General features: G+C 45.8%; 1 protein-coding gene across 2 annotated transcripts in view; it reads right to left on the bottom strand.

Moving 5' to 3' along the window:
• MSH6 (mutS homolog 6) overlaps window positions 1-22,223 on the bottom strand; it is a 687,900-nt gene that overhangs the window by 207,871 nt on the left and 457,806 nt on the right. For both annotated transcript variants that reach the window (XM_069608414.1, XM_069608413.1), the window contains exon 7: window positions 6-95. In XM_069608414.1, the coding sequence (XP_069464515.1) occupies window positions 6-95 (90 nt within the window). The remainder of the gene's footprint in view (window positions 1-5; window positions 96-22,223) is intronic.

Raw genomic sequence — 22,223 nt, forward strand, 5'->3', positions numbered from 1 at the left:
CATACCTAGTTCATCAAGAAGCACAAGTGAATGTTGTGTTGCATGATGGAGAATGCTGGACGTTTCACTCAGTTCCACAAAAAAAGTGCTTTCACCTAAAAAAAAGAAAAAAAGAAACAAATTAGCCAGAAATCTACTCCATATAGGTCTTGAAAACAAATGTAGCTTGCACAAGGTCATTTAGCTATATACACAGGGACATTAAGCAAAAATAGGCACTTGTTCTTTAAGGAAGCAAGCTATTCCTTGGACAGGCACCTAAACGAATGTGGGCATTCAAACCCACAAAGTTACTGCAGCTACTATGGTGAGAATCCTGTGCTTAACCAGACAATACAATTCACACTCAATCATAGATCGCAGAAAGTACATTCGTCCTGGTGACCATTTTGTGTAAATGTGTACCATTATTACAGTGTGCTCTGCAGATGGTGCATTCCCAAAGTGTTTGTATATAAGGAAGGCTATACAAATGAAGTCTGAAGAGGTTCCAGTGAAATTACATCTGACGAAGCACTGATGTAAGGGCGGAACGCGTGGTGACTTTAGAAGTGCGGACTCCTTACCCATGATTCTCCCAGTAAATCCATGTCTAAATATGGTACTTTTTTTAAAACTAAAACTGAATACATTTTGAATGCTTAAAAAATAAAGCACCCTAGTTTTGCGTTTCAATACTTACGTATTCTGATTTAAGGTCTACAGATGTCAGGAGGTGATTGTTACTAGTGTGTTAGTTTTTCAGTGGCTAGTTTCTGAAGCCACCCAGGAGGCACCCACAGAGGCACAGCGTTGTTTTTTCAGAAACTGGTGTGTTTCATTCTAAACGGCAGCCGCCTCAAGCCAGAACAGTATGTTTAACTGAAATCCTTCAAATTGTGGATTTGAGATAGCACTTGTGACTGAGGTTCCAACAGGTCAGCCAGCCCTTATCCTCCACTATCAATTTGCAGAGCTCAAGGGCCCTACATTTCCCTGTTGAAGTTGGTTATTACACAGATGGGAAATTTGGGGGGGCTCTTGGATCAAAAGACACTTATCATTGATCCAGTTTGGGATATCCATTTGATTTGTCACAGCGCTTTAATTTATTGGATTTCCAATAACATGACATGCATTACTCACCGTAATAGCATTTCTGATGATTGTATCTGCCTAGATTCACATGCTGTGCATATTGTCCGACATCCAGTGGTATCCGCAGAGTATTGAATCTTGTCTTTCGGGGACCGAAAAAGGCGTCTTCATCGGCGTGTCTGTAACACAATCCCTATCATGATGTGTAGTGTACCCAAAATCCCTCACGCGCTGAGGTCCCTCTGATTGTATTTTTTCTGCCATGAGGGAGCCCAAGGCTATTGTGATTGAGTACATAAAGAGAGAAAGTAGTAAGACGTCCATGTTCCTTCCATCCGAGCAGGGAGGAAGGGTGGGTGCATGCTTACAATCACATGCTGTGCATAGTCTAGCAAGCAGTACCCAGAGTTGAATGTGGGTTGTGGGAAGGAACACTAGTGAAAAGATGTCTTAATACTGCTTGTCCCACCTGAGAATCAGATCTAGAATGAGTGTCTAGGAAATAGTGTTTTGTAAAGGTGTGTACAGAACTCCAGGTTGACGCTTCGCAAATGGACTCTAGGGGAACATTTGCAATGAATGCTATGGAAGCCCCAGTGCCCCAAGTAGAGTGTGCACTAGGCTTGAAGGGCAGTTCTCTCTTAGCAAGAATGTAACAAACAGTGTGATGCATTTGACAATCCACCTAGACATAGCTGATTTAGAGACAGGATCCCCTTCTCTACCAGCTGCCAGTCAAACGAAAAACTGCTTAGTCTTCCTCAGTGGTTTCGTTCTTTCCAGGTAAAACATGACTGCCCTGTGCTTGTAGGCTTCTTTCGGTCATGTTAGTGGGATTCTGGAAGAAAGTGGGTGGTTCGATCGATTGGTTCACATGGAACTTCGAGATTAATTTAGGCCCAAATCTGCGATGAGTGCGCAGAACCACCTTATCCCTGTGGACTGTAACAAAAGGGTCTACAACTGTAAAGGGCCTGTAGTTCGCGAACCCTTCCAATAAAAGCGATAGCCACTAGGAAGGCCGTCTTATAAGTAAGGTCTTTTAGACTTGCTTTATGCATTGGTTCAAAAGGAGACCCCACCCCATGAGTCTGGTCAAAACCACATTCAGATCCCATCCGGAAGCTGGGTTAGAAATGGGGGGAGGAGGGGTGAATTCTCTTAATCCCTTCCATAAAAGCCTTAACAGGTATTTTCCACCACAACCCTTTCTGTTGTGACGTATTGTAGGCTGATAGAGCAGCTAGATGAACCTTTAGGGAATTTAAAACCAAACCGGAGTCCAACAAATGAGTTGGGTATAAAACAACGTGTGTAGGCGAACAGTCAATGTAATCTACTCCCTTGGTTTTACACCAGATGACGAAGCGTTTACGATTACTGGAATAGCAATAACACGTGTTAGGTTTTCTAGCCTCCCTGAGTATGTCCATGCAACTCAGAGGGAGTTGAAGGTTTCCAAACTATGACCTCAGGAGCCAGGCTGCTAATTTCAATGGTTGCAGGCATTGGTGTATTGACTCCCCTCCGTCCTGAGACAACATGTTGTACGGGCAGGGGAGTCTCACAAGGGGGCGAGGGGGGGGGGCGACATTTCCATTAGCTGAGTGAACCAGTGTTGGCGGGCCCACAGAATCATGGTAACTGGATCCTGATGCATCTTGTGCACTATCTTGTTGAGTAGGGGAGTCGGAGGGGGGGGGCGTTGGGGGTTGGAGTCGTAGACAAATTTCCCTGACCAGGTTATCCAGAGTCTGTTCCCTTGGAGTGGTCCTGGGGGTACCTGGAGCCGTAGTCTTGGCATTGGGCGTTCGATCTCTGGGAAGCCCCATTCTGTGAAGACGTTGGAGACAACGTCTTCGTGTATACGCCATTCGTATTCTATGGGCAGTGGGAAATCTCTGCCGAGCACGTCCGCTATAAGATTGAGTGCTCTTGGAAAGTGTTGGGACAGTAGGAACATCTTGTGTTTGAGAGTGTGTGCCCCCGTTTGTTTAGGTAATACTTGGCTGTGGTGCTCCCTTTCAGGACCAGCACTGTCTGCCCCCGTAGCTGTGTTTGAAAGGCTTTCAGTGCTTTGAACACTGCTAGCAGCTCCAACACATTTATATGATTGGCTACTACTTGTGGGGACCACACTCCATGCGCTGTCTGCTGAAGCAGGCGAGCCCTCCACCCCGTGCGAGATTAGTCTGTCGTGAGAGTGGCTTCTACTGCGTGGGTGGTGAAGGATTTCCCCTTCAAGAGGTTTTCCCTCGACCACCACTGCAGAGAGAGAACAAGGGCTGGCGAGGCAACTACCAGATCTTCCCATTGTACGCTGGCCTGGCACCACTGGCTGTTGGGCCACTCTTGCATGGGACGCATGCGCAGCCACGCGTGGGGAACTAAGTAAATGCATGATGCCATCATAACTAACAAGCGCATGGCCTTGTGTACAGTCACTTCCCAACTGGCTACATATTGAGGGATCTGAGAAAGCATGTTCTGTACCCTCTCGGAGGGGAAGACGAGGCAGTCTTTCGTCTGGATTAGAGCCGCTATGAATTGCTTGACTTGACTGGGGTCTAAGTTCGATTTCTTCTCATTGATGGAGAATCCCAGATTGAACAGGAGGTCTATTGTCTTCTGAGTATTCAATAGGCATGTTTCCTAAGAGTCTCCTGTTATGAGCCAGTCGTCGAGGTATGGGTAAAACGGGACGGATAGTCTGCTCAGGTGTGCTGCCGCTACTGCCAGTACCTTTGTAAACACCATCGGCACCGAAGCAATGCCGAAGGAGAGGACTTTGAATTGATGGTGCTTGTCCTCCATCACAAACCTTGGATATTTTCTGTGTGCTGGCAACATTGAAATATGAAAGTATGCATCTTTCATGTCCAGTGTTGCCATGTAATCCCTGTTTCAACAGTGGGATTACTTCCTGTAGAGTTACCATACAAAACTTTTGAGGTTTGACAAATTTGTTTACTGGTCGCAAGTCTAATACAGGGCGCATGGTGAGGTCCTTTTTGGGTACAAGGAAGTACACTGAATAAATACCCTTGTTTACCTGAAGAATAGGGACGGCTTCCATGCTGTCCTTTTACAGCAGTGCGTCTTGTTTCAGGATTTGCAGATGGTCTGGCGTCAGGAGTCTTGTCTTGGGCGGTCTGAATTGTGGTGCTCGGGCGAATTCCACACAGTATTCGTGGGCAACCTTTTTAAAGACCCACTGGTCTGATGTAACTCCCTCCCATGCCGAAAGGAAAGATGTTAAGCGCCCCCCGACCGGGGCGACATGGGAGGGGACCTGAATCCGTAGGTCATTTCTGATCAGAGGCTGAGGCTCCCCTGGAGTTCGGGTCTCTGCCTCTAGCCTTCCCGCGCCGCTGACTCCTAGGTGGATAGTTGGCGGGGGTGCTGGATGCCTGCCCAGAGTTCCAGTTGTTTCCCGTATTGTACATGTTCTGTGAGGAACGGGATTGGCCTCGAAAGGACAGACGGGGACCACTTCCCCTCTGAGAGGAGGGCTTCTGAGTGATTTGTTGGAGACTTAAGAGTCTCATGCTCTTTTTTGGCAGTCTCTAGGGCCTCGTCGACTGCTTTACCAAAGAGGTTTAGATTCCTCAATAGGTTTATAAGGGCTGCTTAGGTTTCCGGTTTGAAGCCCATGTTTCGGAGCCAAGCGTGCCGTTTGAGCAGGGTACTCTGAGCTAGGGACCTTCCTGCCGTCTCTGCAGTATCCAGGGTGTTCTTTATTACATTTGTGTTCACCTGCCTGCCCTTGGCCACGATAGAGAGTAATTTAGTTCTTGCGGATTCAGGTACTTACTGGAGACCTTCTTGTATAAAGTTCCATTGCACATCAGCATAACTGGCAAGCAACGTGGTGTTTACTATGCGCGTGGTAAAGGCAGCTGCCACGGTAATACATTTACCCAAGGCATATGATATTTCCGACTCCTTATCTGGAGGTGCCTCTCCCGTAGCAAGGGGTACTCCCGCCAGTTTCCGGGTGGTGGTGACCACTAGGGAGTCTGGGGTGGCGTGGTTCTTAATATATTGAGGGTCAGTAGGTGAAGGCCAAAATAATTTCTCCACCCTTGGATTTACTGCCCTGGTCTGGTGTGACAAGAGAAGGAGCAAATCTCCTTTTAATGGAGATTAGGAGAGGAATGCCGTGACTGGAGGGGTGGAGAGGGGATGGTGGAAGGGGGGGGTTCTTTACGAATGTCCGCCACAAAATCTTGTTCAGGTATGGCTTCTTGGGTGGCTATCTAAAAGTAATCGGCTGCCTTCCTTAAGATGGCATTAAAGGCCATCTGATAGTCTATTGTTGAAGCCTGGCGGGCCGGGGTGGAAGGAGGGGAGAGTCCACACACAGGACATCTGTGTCCTGATTGCGAGTAGTGTAACCATGGCTCCGTCTCAACTTGATGAGTGTCCTCTCAATTGTCTGTGGTATCCGCCTGGTCATCTGCAGTGTAGTCCTGTAGGAAGGTAGTATCTTCTTCCTCATCATAAATGTCTTGGTATGTGTCCATTTGAATTTCATCTTCAGGGTGGATAGAAGTGAAATGGTCCCGAGAAGATTCCAAATTTCCAGGAAACCTTAAGGTTGACACACAGAAAGAGTATCCTCCTGAGATCTCTTGGGTGTAGGGTGCTCTGAAAGTGACAATCCTTTCCAAGAGGTCCATGTACCCTTCAAATTTTTCCCTGGTCGATTTAGATTAACCAGAAGGTGCAAAAGGTGGAAAATCTTCATTTTCTTGCCTTTGGCACCGAAATGTATTACTAATAGTGCTAGACAAAGGCTCCCGACGGTCTTCATAGTCTTTGCGTGCATCGGGGTGCTGTGGCGCGTCTTTAGACGTGTCCGCAGCACGCGCCTTGCGTTTCCTCGGCTCCTTAGGCATCAGCCCCACTGCCGAAGTAATCCTCACAATGCTTTCGGCGAATTGGGGCGTGCCATACGACTAGGAGGCTTAGGGCTGCATTTTTCGCTTACCGATTGACGAAGAGGCCTAGCAGTAGATTTTTGTCCTACCGGAGCCTTAGGGGGGGCGTCGGTGCATCAGTTGAGCGCGCTTTGCCAGCCAAATGTGATTTTGAGGTAGCGCCCCACTGCACTTCGTCGTGGTCAAGGGGTAGACAATTATTGCACTTATCATACTCGTCTTTCCATAGGTCTGTGCCCCTGCAAGAGGTGCAAAACCTTAAAGGTGTCATTTCCATAGCAGGTAAAGAGGGGGGAGGGAGGAGAGACATAGCGAAAGATATGACCACCCCGACCCCACTCTCCCTACTGTGAAGTCCGGCTAGAGGGCCCAGCCACATGGATGACTGCCGCCGGATCTTTGGCATCGAGTTCTACCTCCATCGAAAGTTCCCGCAGTCTTCGTCGTAGTATTTGAAGCACTGTCAAAGTGACTTTAGGGGAAATCACTGGCAAAGTCGGTAAACAAGGATAAACAATGTCTCTTATGAAGAGCTCTGCAATGGGGCGACCAGTTGTCTGGGTGGAAAAATACTATCTGAGGGACCTCGGCGCATGAGGGATTTTGGGTACACTACATGTCATGATAGGATAGTGTTACAGACACACCTATGCCAACGTCCACTTTCGGTCCTAGAAAGACAAGATGCAATACTCCGCGGTTACCACTGGATGTCGGACCATATGCACAGCATGTGATTCTAAGCAGATTAACAAGCATCAGAAATACAGTTACAAGGCAAGACATGGTAGAGGAACACGAGTCAAAGCGGATGGCTGCCACCCAAGTGCTGTTCAAGGGAGACCCAGAAGAGGTGGGAACGACAAGACCAAAAACAGGAATTTCAGCAGGACAGACAGCCCAGCAGAAAATTGTTATGTTGGAGAGATTCAAGAAGCGAGAAATATTCAAATGGTGGGAGGCCATGACCTTGACAACATATATAGAAATGAAAAGGATACAAAAGGGCCTTAGAATTTTCACCATCCCAACATATGAAGAAATAGATCCGGAATAGCAGAAATGACAGATCATACCAATCTCTGCTCATTTTCAATGATGAAGACTTATGAAATTCACTAAAACAGACCAAGATAGACTCCTATTGGAAATTAAAAAATAGAAGACCAACTATATAATTCAGTGAACAGAGATAAATTTTGGCGCAAAACGGAAGAGAATTTTGAGCGATATAAAGGAGAGAAGATTGAGAAAACAGCTAAAGTTTCAACGAGACAAAAGAGACTGAACAAGACAAATCTACACATTTGTCAGACGTTTTGATCAAACTATTAAGGACCAACTAAACAAGAATCAAAACAAGCCAACACCACAGGGGGCAACTACAGATATCACGCTTAACTTACCCTCCTCATCAGAAATTGAAACCTCCGATCCAGATTTACGACCAGCAAAACTGCACTTTTTAGAGGAATTCAGGCTCCTCCACCTGGCAACATGGCAGAAAGGAAACCCTGAGGGCATCTGCCAGGAAATAGGAACAGGAGAAAACAGGCCAACGAGGAGAAGTAAAAGGTCTAGGAACAACCTCTGCCCAAAGTATGACAACACGCTCGGACAGAGATTAGAGATACCGAGGCAGGGGACGAGGAATGAGGAGTTAAAATTTTAAGTGTTCAATGTCTCAGAGAAATTATTAACTCCTTCGGAACTATCTGTATTGGAGTTGGGCCTCTCCCTTTGGCCAGACCAGGAATTTGATTTAGTACAAACTAGAATTGATCTGTTCAAATTCCGAGGGAAATTTAATTGAATACGTTTTCCCTTTTGAAACAGGGGGGGATTGTGAAAAAAATATGACCATTCTACTCGGATCCCTTTACGAGTAAAAGATCTAGAAGCACTATTTGCATTGGACTCCATAATAAATGAAGATCTTACTAATGTCTTTACTATGGACAACAGACATTTCTAGGAGATATGGGATAGAAATGGACCATCCTAGAGAGTAGTTTTAAAGTAAAATCTACTTTCTGCCCCAACATTAATGCGACCAATATAGAACTCTTCTAAGAACTTATCATTAAAGATCTAGGGCAATTGGCGACCAACTAAAATAGAGAAAATACTTTGAATCTATCCAAAGAACAGAAGGCAGCATTAGAAAATCTTCAAGCTGACAACTCAATCATAATACGACAAGCGGACAAAAAGGTGGGGGGATATTTGTTTGGGATAGAAATGTATATCTGAAAGAAGCAGGACGACATTTAAATGAAGATGAATGTTATGAAAAATGTGAAGTCTCACTAACTGGAGCCATTAAAACTTGATTGACTGGGAAGAACTGATGTTTCTAAAAAGCAAGTTCCCTAGCACACAGATTCTGTATTTCATCCCTAAGGTACACAGGAGTACCACAAATCCACCGGGAGGACCCATCGTCTCCTCTAAAGGGTCCCTCTTAGAAAATGCTTCCAAACACATTGACTTTTACCTCCAACCTTTTGTGAAAGAACTAAGTATGCATATTAGAGATACAGGAGATTTACTAAACAAAATTAATGGAATGCTTTGAGAATAGGATTATATACTGGCATCATTAGATGTGACCTCCTTATACACTAGCATCAGACATCAGGAAGGACTCAAAGCATGCAAATATTTTCTGGATAGCAAATCAGTGACTTTTAAACAGCATAATGAACTAATTCTAACGTTACTCCAGTTCTACCTTGAACATAACATCTTTCTGTTTGAAGAACAATTATACAAACAGAAAAGCAGGACTGCAATGGGGTCCTATGTAGCTCCCACCTATACATGGGATGGTGGGAACCCATAACAGCATGGGCAGAAAAACTTGTTTGCTATGTGGAAAAAATGTCTGTTGGTGTTGTTTTATTTATGATTTATTTCTAATATGGAAAGGTTCTTCACAACCAGAAGAATATGCATATCCGTACTGAACAATAACTCCCTTAAACTACAACCAACTATGACCAAAGGTAAGGAAGAATTGATATTTCTAAATGTCATTTTATTTCCAGAAAAAGGGCAGTTACATAGGAAACTCTATACATAACCGACATCTTCAAATTCCACTTTACATGCTCACAGTCATCACCCGAAAAACATCAAAAGCATTCCTTATGGGGAACTACTGAGAGCAAAAATAAACTGAATGAATCAGATTTTGATGAAGAATCTATAAACATTGCCACCAGATTCAAAGCAAGGGGTACCAAGACACAGACATCAACTTTGCTCTTCAAAAACCTAACACTGAGAGGACAGTTGCTTCTAAACAGCAAGAAAAACAAAATGGAACCCGATTATGAACATAGTGAGGTTCATTATGCCATTTTCCTGAAAAGCAGGCAATATCAGATCCATTTTGAACAAACATTGGTCTATACTCCAAACAAATAAAGATGTAGCCAGATAATTGGTACCACTTCCCTATATGACTTTTTCCAAGGACAAGTCGACCAAATAATTAATTCCACCACGTGATGCTTTTAAGAATAATCGAGATAACTGGTGGAAAGGTAAAAGAGGATTCCAAAAGTGCCATTCATGCAAAATTTGCAATAGTGATTGAGATTGGATATGGCAAAGACAAACACATTTGGGAGATTAAAGAGTCGATCACCTGTACCACGAGATGTGTGGTGTATGCGATACTGTCCCCTGTAACCTCATGTACATTGGCTCTACGATTTGTCCACTAATTATGCAACACTATAGAGCCATCAAGAACAAAGATATGAATTATCTTTTGGCTATACATTCTAAAGATAAACAATGTAGTGATGCTTCTCTGTTAAGATGTTCTGCAATATTGGCCAATGCAGTGCACTGGAGAAAAGGAAATAGAAAAAGACACTTAAGAAAGTTACGATCTAAATTGTTTATTTAATGTAATACTCAAAAGCCTAGAGGCCATAACACAGGCGAAGAGCTGGTGGTACATCTGTTGGACAATTAAGATTCACAAACTATGTAGTCTTGGGTCTTTCATTTTGTTTGAAAGTGAGGATTACCAGACAATGAGTGCAGTATATCTACAGTAGCGGATCTAGCTGCTCGTGCTTTGTGGTGCAACAAGTCAACATGTACTTTGTTTTCCCACTGGGGCCAGATTTAATGAGTAGAACAGTGGAATTGAAAGCCCACTGGGGCTTCGAGTATTTGGCAGCAGCACAGCACGAATGCTGGGAGCCACAAGCACGTTTCCCCTCTACAGGGACCAGGAACCTGTCATCCGAATTTCTTATGCACCAGCATTTTTATATGAATGGCTGCTGAAAGGATTTTACATTTTTTTCAGGCCAATATGTCTTAATGTACAAGATTGTTCCTTTCAACACCCCGATCTCTGTGTTTCGGGATTTACCCACTTTTAGTTCTTCATATACTCAAACTTTGAGTGGATAGAATATTTTGATTGATATACATTGTGGAAAGCTCATTTCAAAATGGCACACGTTTTAGTAGTAATTACAGAGCCAATTGAAAATTGTGATCATGTGACCGAAAATTTAACTTGTCAGGTGATCGCGGTGTGCCTTAAGGGAAGGCTATAAAAATGGAGTCTGAACAGGTTACAGTGAAATTACACCCAACAAAGACCTGATGCAAGGGGGGGAATGCGTGGTGACTTTAAGAGTGCCGACTCCTGGACCCATGATCCCATCAGTAAGTCCATGTCTAACTATGGTTCAGAAAATGAATACATTTTGAATGTTTTTTTTAAAAAGCGCAGATCGAGGTCCCTGGTTTGTGTTTCAATACCTACTAAATCTGATTTAATGCATACAGATGTCAAGAGGTGATTGTTGATGGTGTTTTTCAGTGGCTAGTTTCTGAAGCCACCCCGGAGGCACCTACTTATAGAGGTTGAGCACTGTTTTGTTTCAGAAACTGGTGTGAATATTGTTACGCTCACCTGGTATCCACAGGGACGCCACCCAGCCAGTTGGTCGTTGGTGCCCTTCCCAATGATTCCCTGGTATGGTCTCGGTGTCGATGGGATTCCGCCTGGAAATGAAGGGACTGGGCGACCAAGGTAAGTTTTCCCCCACCTCCCTTGTGTTTCCAGCCCCTCCAGGTTCTCTTCTCACCTGGTTGTTGGAATCGGTGGGCTCTCCGTCCTGCTCTCTGGGCAGGGGCGTGTTGTCTTTTGTGGGCGCGGGCGGTCCAGTTACTTCACTGACTGCTGCTCTTGTAGTGTCTTTCAGGTAGGTCTTATTGCGATTGATGGCGTCGTAATTCTTGCATGCCTTTTCTCGTTTCTAAATGTCTCTTTTTTTATCTCCCTAGGAGCGCGGAGTGTCCGCTTGGAGAACTAAATATGCTGGTTCTCACAAGGAGAGGACGGCGCGCTATAGCGCTATGATGCGGTAAGGAGGCGCTTTGCGTAGCGCAGCGATGTCTTGTCCTCACTGACCTGTGCTTTTCTCTTTTCGTAGGTCGCGGTGAGTTCCCAGCGCAGATGGAGTTCCGGAGCTATGCCGGCCGAAAAGCAACCAACCAGGTAAGTCTTTAAGCGCTTTGTGGTTGTAATGTCTCCACTACCTCCTTTATTGATGTCTCTCTCCTTTTCTCAGGTCCTTCGATCCGGGCGGTGATCTCCACCAACAGAGCTGCCCAGGAGCTGCGAGCAGTGAAGGATGATGAATGCAGGTAAGATTCTGCTCCTAACCATGTTCTTGGGTTTTCTGCAGGTCCAGAATTCACCAGGCTCGTGAGAAAGCTTGACACGGTGAGCGTCACGTTGCTAGAAGCAAAGTAACGCGAAGCGTGTTGTCTTGTTCGGGTGGGCTTTAAATAGCCACTGTAAAGTAGTCCTGGTAAAGTAGTCCCTAGGCCACCACACCCAAAACACTAGACCACATAGCTTGGTTCTAGGAACCAAACTATGTGGATGCCTCCATGTTGGCTGAAAGCCTTAATAAAGTAGTTCCTCAAGCAGATGTCTTTCCCTTACTGATGAGCCTGGCGCCAAAGGCGCCAGGACGGGCCCCAAAAGGGCCTGAGAAGTGGATGCCAGGCCTCATTAGTGATCCGAGCCCTAATTCCACCTGGCCAATGGACTTGCCAGTGGGGTTCAGGGCTGAGGGTCGTGACAGCACCTCCCCCCCCTATTTCCCCCCCCCCCCTCCAAGGCCCCTCCCAAGGTGGGTCTCTTGCCTGGTCCAGGTTTAGTTGGGAAGTTCTGATGAAACTTCTTGATCAGACGTGGTGCATGGATGTTCTCACTGGGTTCCCAGGATCTATCTTGAGGCCCCAAACCCCTTCCAGTTGACAAGATCGTACAACTTGGCTCTAGAGTACTTAAGAGTCCAGGATGCCCTTGACTTCGAATTCTGGTTCTCCATCTATTAGTATAGGTTGAGGTGGTTGATTCGTGTACCGGGTTGCATTGGTTTTAAGAGGGACACATGGAATACCGGATGGATTTGTAGATTAGGTGGTAAATCCAATTTGACGGCTGCTGGGTTGATAATTGCCTTGATGGTATAGGGTCCCAAATATCGAGGATGGAAGGTCCGGGTCCCTTTGATGGGTACGTATTTGACGGCTAACCAAACCTGGTCTCCCACTTGATAGTCTGGGGCCTTTTTCCGATGCTGGTCGGCGAAGTGCTTTTGTTTTTCTTTAGCATGAATAAGATGTTCCTTCGCCTTTCTGAACGCTTCAGTGATGGTTGTATGAAGAGTCTTTACTGCTGGCATTTCCAAGCTGGCAGGAAGATCAAGCTCTGATGTATGTGGATGTCTGCCATACAAGATGTAAAAAGGTGTTTGGCCCGTGCTAGAAAGTACAGAGTTGTTACATGCGTACTCGGTTATCCACAGTAAGTCCTTCCAATCTCTCAATTCATGGTGCAGCACGCACCGTAAATACTGCTCGAGGGTCCGGTTGGTCCTCTCGGTTTGGCCGTCTGTCTGGGGGTGGTGACTGGTGGATAGTCGGGTGTCAATCTGTGCCATTGCGCAACATTTTCTCAAAAAATTGGATACAAATTGGCTGCCTCAATCGGAGACCAGAACTGATGGAAAGCCATGCAGCTTGACAATGTTTTCCAGAAATCCTTCTGCTAGGGTGGATGCGTCCGGGAGGACCCCGAGAGGAATAAAATGTGCCATTATTTATAACAAATCCACGATTACAAGAATGGTATTAAAGCCTTGACTCAGTGGCAGATCAGTGATAAAGTCGAGGGAAAGAGTGTACCATGGAGCGGGAGGGATGTCCAGTGGTTGTAGGAGACCCGATGTTTTCTGCGATTTATTTTTGCACAGACGCCGCAGGACTGAACATACTGGACAATGTACTTATGCCAGGTAGGCCACCAAACGTTCTTTTTTACCTTGGCTAAAGTTTTAGCGATTCCAGGGTGTCCTTTGATCAGAGAGTCATGATAACCTGAAATGATATGCTGTTGTAACTCCTTCTCGGGTACATATAGCCGGTCCCTAAAATAAGGTAACTGATCCTTGATGCAATATTGTTCTCCTTGAGTTTGCCATGCGAGGAAAGCATCCGCGTTCATTGACTGTCGAATATTGTTTCGTAATTCAGCTTGTGATAACGCTGTTGTGATACCCAAGAGTTTGTCTTCAGGTATGATGGGTACCGGGTCTGGAGTTGTATACACCGTTTCATGGATGCCCATTCGAGATAAGGCGTCAGCTTTCCCATTCTTGACCCCTGGTTGAATGGTGATCACGTAGTCCTATTCGGCGAAGAAGAGGGCCCACCGTAACTGGCATGAAGACTGGGCTTTGGCTGTTTTGAGATATTGCAGGTTCCGGTGGTCTGTGATCACTGTAATGGTGTGTCTAGTTCCCAAAAGATAGTGTCGCCGCGCCTCGAAAGCGGACTTGATGGCTAGGAGTTCTTTGTCCGTGATAGCGTAATTAATTTCCTGGGTGAGAATAATTTTTACCAGAAGGCCACAGGATGCAGCTGGCCAGTTTCTGGGTCCCTCTGTGAAAGTACTGCTCCCATTGCCATACTGGAAGCATCAGTTTCTACGACATAAGGGAGGTCTGGATGCAGGTGCCGCAGGATTGGAGAGGAGGTGAACCTTTGTTTCAGTTCCTGAAAGGCTCTTTCTACTTCCTCAGTCCAAGCAAACTTTTTATTGCTTTTTCGTAGCAGTACTGTGATGGGGTGCACAACCTGAGAGAAGTCTGGGATAAACTGGTGGTAAAAGTTTGCAAAGCCTAGCATACTCTGTATCCCCTTCAGAGATGTTGATGATGGCCATTTTAGAATAGCGCCAACCTTATGTACATCCATTCTGATGCCTTTCGGCGAAAGGATGAAACCAAGGAATTCTACTTCGGTGACTTGAAGAAAACATTTCTCCAGCTTTGCATACAAACGATGTTGGCGGAGCTTGGTGAGGACTGAACGAACATGCCTGATATGATCTTGTTTTGAAGCTGAGTAGACCAAGAGGTCATCAATGTACACTAAGGCGCAAACTTCAATCAGTTCTCTCGACATCATTCATGAAATATTGAAACGCTGCGGGAGTGTTACATAAGCCAAATGGCATGACTTGATATTCAAACAAGCCACATTTGGTACGGAAAGCGGTTTTCCACTCGTCTGCGCTTGTGACCCGGACCAGGTGGTATGCTCCCTGAAGGTCTAATTTGGTATAGATCTGGGCATCTTTGACTTGGTCTAGCATTTCCGGGATAAGAGGCAAGGGGTAGCGGTTCTTCACGGTTATCTGGTTTATTGCGCGGTAATCAATACAGGTCCTCAAGTCCTCTTCCTTTTTCGGTACGAAGAACAAAGGACTGGCTGCTGGGGACCTAGATGGGCGGATAAATCCATTTGCAAGGTACTGGTCCAAATAGGATTTCAGGTGAAGGTTTTCTGGTTCAGTAAGAGCGTAGATCCTGCCGCAAGGGATTTGTGCCCCAGGAATAAAGTCAATTTGACAATCATAAGGCCTATGCAGTGGCAATGTGTTAGCCTGGTCTTTTTGGAATACGTCCTGAAAGTCATGATATTTGTCTGGCAAAGTATTAGTTACTCCCAGAGTAGAGGCTCTAGTATTGGAAGTCTTGGAGACACAGGAGTCGGGTTCCGGGTCAGGAGAGTAGCAAGTCAGGGAGCAGTTGCTGGAGAAGGTTAATTTCCGTGCCCACCAGTCTATCAAAGGGTTGTGAGCAACCAACCATGGCATCCCTAGTATCAACCGGAACTGAGGTGCCTTTATAAGATCGAACGCAATATACTCCCGATGTCCATCCTGGCACAGCAAGGTTACTACTGCTGTGCACTGGGTTACTGGTCCGGAGATTTCTGTCCCATCCACGGTAGTCACCTTGTCCCTGGTAGACTTAAAACACAAAGAGAGCCCCATCTCTGCTGCCAACTCTTGATCTATATAGTTCCCAACTTCTCCGCTGTTGATGTACGCTTCTACTGCATGCATCTTTGACAATTGTTGGTGATTTATTAAGATCACGGGTATCGCAAAGTGTGAGGTCAGTGGCTCTTTCTCATCACTCGACAAACTGACCTCTACGGTTGCCAAGCTTGGTAGTTTTCCGATTCCTTAACTTCATCCTTTCCTGTGGCCCCTGACTGTCCTCCTTGGGGGGTTTTATTGGGTAGTCTTTCAGAAAATGACCTGGTTTTCCACAATACAAACAAAGTTGCTGTTGTCTTCTTTTATCCCGCTCTTGTTTTATTAATGGAGGTCGTATCCCTCCGATCTGCATGGGTTCTACGGCATTGTCTGGCCCCCGTGGCGCATTGTCTTTTGTCTTTAGGCCGAACATAAACTACTCGAGAGTCTGCTTTGGACCGGTCTGCTTTTCGGACCTGCAACCGATGGTGTAGCTGCACGACTAGATTTATGAATTCGGTAGTCTCGGGGGGGGGGGGGAATCAACTACCTGGGCCAAGACGTCCTTTAATTCGCCTCGTAAGCCTCGATGGAATAACGTGGTTCTTTTGTTTTCTGGCCACCTGCCTTCAGCAACCAGTCTATTGAAAGTCGCAATGTATGTTAACAAGTCTTGGTTCCCCTGCCGGAGGGATAAAAGTTATCCACTGCTTGTTCCTGGGTATGGCGAGCAAACAGTTTTTCCATTTCTCTCTGGAACCCCCCCATAGTCCTGTAACAACGGATCATTATGGGTCACCAACGGCACCAACCAATCTGCTGCACTTCCACTCAAGTATAATAGGCTGAAAGCTACCCGAGCTTGGTCATTTGGAAATGCCTCAGGGCGACAAAGGAAGTGAAGGCGACACTGATTTATGAATGCTGCATACTTCCGTGGGTCACCCGAAAACCTTTCAGGTGGTGCCAGTGGAACTGTTCCAGGCAGCGTGATCTGTACTGGTGTGGGGGTTTAAGATGATGAGATAGGATTTTGCATCGGTGGATTTCCTCCAGGCAGAGGAGTGTGCCCGGCCTGCGATTGCAAGAATTGTCTGCTGATTTCGTCGGTGCACTCCTTGGTCACTATTAGGTCTCTCCGGAGTGCATTAGTCTCTTGTCGGGCTGCGTTATGCTTGAACTAAAATGGCGCGGGTGCGCAGTGCATTCTGGGAGCGCTCGGAGCCATGATGGATATTTACTTCATGCCGCAGTGAAAAGCTGCACACATTTTGCTGAGTGTTAGACTCACGGTGCTGAGGAAAACATGCTTTCCAAACCTGGTATGCGGTCAAGGACATTTCTGCTGGGAAAGCTAACTTTGTTATTGTTTGTTACTGTTCTCCGTGGAGCGTGTTTTTAGAGGAGGGAGGCACTCTGCTCCTTGAGGGTGGCTGTCGATTGACCCAGCTGGCAACCGACAGCTGCTCATCAACTGCGCAAGTGCCACTTCCAGAAGGTTCGAGAAGTGCCACCCCTTTTCGAAGTGTGTATATATGCGGAAACCCGCAGGTGGTCAGGTGGGACTTCAGCCGGAGGAGGGCGCTTACTTCCGGCATTCCTGTCAGCTGTTGTGCTCTCGGCCTGGCTGTTCCCGAGGTCTTCCAGCCCCTTCTGGGCGAGATGAGGAATCCAGTTACGTTCACGGTGCTGTATTTCCTTTTGAATTCTTTGTTTCTTCTGTGATTTATGGCTATGTTACTGCTGTGAATTATTTCTAGGTTATCACTGGTTGCTTTTAAACTTATAATACATAGCCGTATAAGTGCTGATTATCTTCTAAGAGTGTGTGGTTGCGAGTTATTGCGTCTTTCTGCATTCAAAGTATTGGCTCTATAATTGCATTGGTGATTTATGTTTTTCCGTGCACTCTGGGGAGAGCAATACATTTTTTCCGTCACAAACAGGATACTTGTGATGACTTGTTCCGAGTATTCAAGAATCTGTTAGAACGTAGATAGGATTCGGTATTCTTACAAGTGAAAGTAAGGGGGTAGTGAAGTTTTTTTTTCCTTTGCCGGTGTGGGAGTGATTGCAGTGACAGAAAAAATATATAGATACAAAGAGGTTTTGTTTTGTTTGCGATAATGAGTAGTTTGTTCAGGAAAAAGAGCGTTACCGCTGGTGGTGAATATTCTGATGTTGTTAGTCCATATGATAAATTGGCCCAGGCGTGGGCATGTGGTGCAGGTCTAAGTGAAACATGGGATCAAGGATTGGGAGATGCCGATCCGTCTGATGTAATGCCATGCTTGCAACAAGTTCCAGTAGAACGTGGCAGAGAATGTGCGGCATTAGGTAGGCGAGGTTGGGTTCTTTTGCATGCTTATAGGAAAATACATCAAATGAAGGTGGAAATGAAAAATGAGTTTTTGCGATTAGAGAGAGCTGGCTGCAGAAAGGCAGACTGCGTTAATGCAGCAGATTCAAATTAAACTGTTTAAAGAAAAGGCTGATACATATCAGGCTGTGGCCGAGAGGGCAGCAGTCAGAGTAGCCCGGTATAAGTATAGGAAAAGACGGGGAGCGGTCAACAAAAGAAAGGTGGCAACTGTAATTGCTACCGCTGGTGTGGACTGGGATCCGGATAAGTGGGATGGTGATATTTTTGACTCAACCAGTCTAGAAAGTAGTTCCACAAATGAGTCTGACCCCAAAATGGAAGTGAAACAGAAAAAAGTGGCGGCTAAGCCTGTTAGAAGACGGCGAGCCGGACCCCACCCGCAGAATCCTGCTGGCGGAATGGTGGATTTAACCACGCTGGAGGATTCCACACAACAGGAGGTTGGGGAAATTATTACCCGTTTGAAGCAAGAATCAGGGGAAGCTTTAGTGACATGGATGGTGAGATTGCTAGATGGGGGTGCTGCAGGGTTGTTGGTAGATTCTACGGATTCACTGCGTTTTTTACCCCCGTCAATTGACACCAATGTACAGGAGGTCTTAAGGGCAGGACCGCCCCCTGACGCCAATGGTCAAGATGCACAGGTGTCTTTGTTGCACCTGGTAGTCCAAGCATGTAACCGTAAATACCCCATTACCACAGATTGGCCTAGCGAAGAAACGAAGTGGTATACGTTGAGAGAAGCAATTCAAAAAGTCAGAGAGCATGCTATGAAAGAGGCTATTCACATAGATGCTGCTGATCACATGGGAGCCGTGCCGCTCTCAGTTTCAACTCGAAACATGATGATTAGAACCGCGCCACCTGCATACAAAAGTGTCACTATGACTTTGCTCGTAGGTACGACGGGCAAAGCTACTGATGAGGTAGCGGATGCCATTCGGCAACTTGCAGATTTAGGGGAGTGGTATAAGAGCGATAACAAGCCACGGGGGAGAGAGGGGCGTAGTGAGAGAAGAACCGAAGGCAGGCGGCAAGATAGCAGAGACTCCCGAGTGTCCCGAAAAGACATGTTTTTGGATTTGTTAAAGGATGGTGTGCCACACGAAGAAATTGATGGCATTGAAACCAGAGTAATGTATGAATTATACAAAAAACGAGGACTTGCAGCCAAAGAGCGCTATAAACAGGTTAAGAAACAGTCACACTCATTCGAAGTTTCACTAGGGCTTCAGCCAAGCTCCGGCAGAAGGGGTGCGAGCATTGATAGACACCGGGGCGGAGGCCTCTTTGATTCATGGCAATCCAACACGATTTAAAGGTAAACAATTTACTATTACAGGGCTAGGGGGAATGGAGACCCCCGCAGTACAAACGAAAGTAGAGATGAAAATAGGCAATTTGAATCGGCACAAATACCAAGTGTTGATTGTCCCGATACCTGAATATATAATTGGCTTTGATATTTTGGAAGGGTTGGGACTTGGCGGTAAAACATACCAGTTTGGGGTGAGTGCATTGATCTGTACACCCATTACCGTAGGCAAATTGAAGATGCCCCCAGTGCAAGTGCCGGTGGCAACCAAGCGGGTAGCAATGAAACAATACCGCATTCCTGGGGGGCACAAGGAAATTTCAGACACCATCAAAGAGTACGTGGAGGCGGGTGTATTACGCCCTATTACTACCGCATGGAACAATCCTCTCTGGCCTATTAAAAAGGGAGATGGGTCGTGGAGGATGACGGTGGATTACCGGGAGTTGAATAAACACTCCTCCCTTAGTGCCCGCAGTCCCAGATGCCATTACCTTGATTGAGAATGTCCAAAAGTTTGAGGGGACTTGGTACGCAGTGATCGATTTAGCCAATGCATTTTTCTCTGTGCCAATTGCTGAAGAGTGTCAAGAGCAGTTTGCATTTTCATGGAGTGGACGGCAGTACACTTTCACGAGGCTACCTATGGGGTACATACATAGCCCGACTATCTGTCACCAGCTGGTGGCAGAGCACTTAGACAAGATACTGTGTAAACCTGACATACAAATCTCTCATTACATTGATGATATTTTGATTCAGAGCAAGGATGAGCACAGTGTGCAAAGTCAGTTAGACGTCATTATGGAAGGATTGAAGAAGGAAGGGTGGGAGATTAACCCGAATAAAATTCAAGGTCCAGCTGAAATAGTGATATTCCTAGGGATTCAGTGGCATCATGGGCATCGAGAAATGGTGCCAAAAGCCTGATAGAAAATACTTGAATTCACCACTCCAATGAACAAAAAGCAAGCTCAGCAGTTTATAGGGCTGTTTGGGTTTTGGAGACAGCACATTCCCCATTTAGGACAGATATTGCCCCCCCCCCCTCTAGAAGGTGACATGAAAGAAATATGAGTTTGTGAGGGGGGGGGAGAAGAGCAGCAGAAAGCCTTTGAGATGGCGAAAGACACCGTGCAGCAGGTGCTTGATTTATGGCCATTGAAGGAAGGCGAAGTGGAACTAAATGTGTCTGTACAAGACAATTATGCCAACTGGAGTGTGTAGCAGAAACAAGACAGGAAATGTGTGCCATTTGGGTTTTGGAGTCGTAAGTTGTCCGATGCTGGTAACTCATACACTCCGTTTGAGAAGCAAATGCTGGCGTGTTATTGGGCACTTGTTGATACCGAACAAATGACGGTGGGCCATGATGTATTAATGAGACCAGAAATACCAATCATGCAATGGGTACTGAGCTCTAAAACGCATAGAATAGGACATGCTCAAGAAGCCAGCATAATTAAATGAAAATGGTATATTCGAGACAGAGCCAAATCAGGGAAGGGTGGAGTGGCAAAACTACATGAGCAAGTAGCCAACATACCGCCCTCAGATTACATACCACCGGAAGTGCCTGAAAAACGCGAGTCTCCCGCGAAATGGGGAGTACCTTACAGCGATTTGACCGTGGAGCAAACAGAGCATGCTTGGTTCACGGATGGTTCAGCTCGATATGTGGGAACTGAGCGGTACTGGAAAGCAGCGACGTACAATCCCAAGACAAAAAAGATGTTGACAACGACAGGGAAAGGGAAGAGCGGTCAGTTTGCAGAGCTTTACGCAGTTTACCAAGCATTGAAACAAGAGATCCCTGGTCAATGTTATGTGTACACAGATTCATGGTCAGTGGCGAATGGATTGGCAGTGTGGTTGCCAAATTGGCAAAAGAATGGGTGGAAGATTCATTCAAAAGAGTTGTGGGGAAAAAAACTGTGGCAAGATATTGCAGAAATGTTATCACAAAGTGAAGTCACTGTATATCATGTGGACGCGCATTGTGCCACAGACTCATTAGAACGTTGGTTTAATTCTGTTGCAGACGAACACACCAAGATTTCATCTGTGGATGCAGAGGCTCAGGAAGACGATTTGGAGGGTTTGGCCAAATGGGCTCATCAGAAATGTGAGCACCTTGGAGAAAAGGCTATCAGGTGGGCACAAGCTCGAGGAATCAGTATTCCTTTAGAAGTAGTGAAAACGATCATTTTGCAATGTCCAGTGGGCCAACACCAACTGCATAGACCTATCCCTCAGATTGTTCGGGGTACATTGCGAAGAGGAAAATTACCAGGTCAAATTTGGCAGATTGATTATATCGATCCCATGCAAATCAGTTAGAGGTTGTCAGTATGCATGCACTATTGTGGATACATACTCAGGATATTTGATGGTTTTGCCGTGCAAACGTGCAACACAACTGAACACCATCAGGTTGTTAGATCAGATCATACTACATTATGGAGTGCCTTTGCAGATTCAAAGTGACAATGGGTCACATTTCAAAGGCAAATTAATTTAGGAGTATTGTCAGGAAAAGAGTATTGAGTGGTTGTATCACGTACCTTATTATCCAGCTGCTTCCGGGTTAATTGAACAAATATATGGGTTATTGAAAGAACAGTTGCGCAAATCTGGAGATGGCAATTTGGCAGGCTGGTGTGATCGTGCGTTTGATGCGGTGCAAGTATTAAACAATAGACCTGTGAATGAGCATGAAACTCCTTTGATGCGATTAATGACTCCTACTTTACAGGTTCAACCCAATTCAGTCAGAGAAACACTATTGTACTGGGAAATTACTCCGGGTTCTTTAGCTCCCTATCGAGCAACTCCACAATCAGCAAGGGTAGACTTGCATTCCCATGAAGAAATCAGTTTGGACCCGAGAGGGATGGTTGTAATTGAAACAGGGATTGGAGTACAAATTCCCCCAGAGCATATGGGATGGATTGCCCCTAGATCTGGCCTAGCATTATAGGGAGTTCAAGTGTTGGGAGGGGTGATTGATGCCGATTACCAAGGCGAGATTAAAGTCATCCTAATGAATAGTGGGGACCAATTGTTATCGATCCACAAGGGTGATTGAGTGGCCCAATTGATCATTATTCCCATTAAGTT

The sequence above is a fragment of the Ambystoma mexicanum genome, chromosome 4q, assembly GCF_040938575.1.
Source record: "Ambystoma mexicanum isolate Mex_15411 chromosome 4q, UKY_AmexF1_1, whole genome shotgun sequence".
NCBI classification, from domain to species: domain Eukaryota; kingdom Metazoa; phylum Chordata; class Amphibia; order Caudata; family Ambystomatidae; genus Ambystoma; species Ambystoma mexicanum.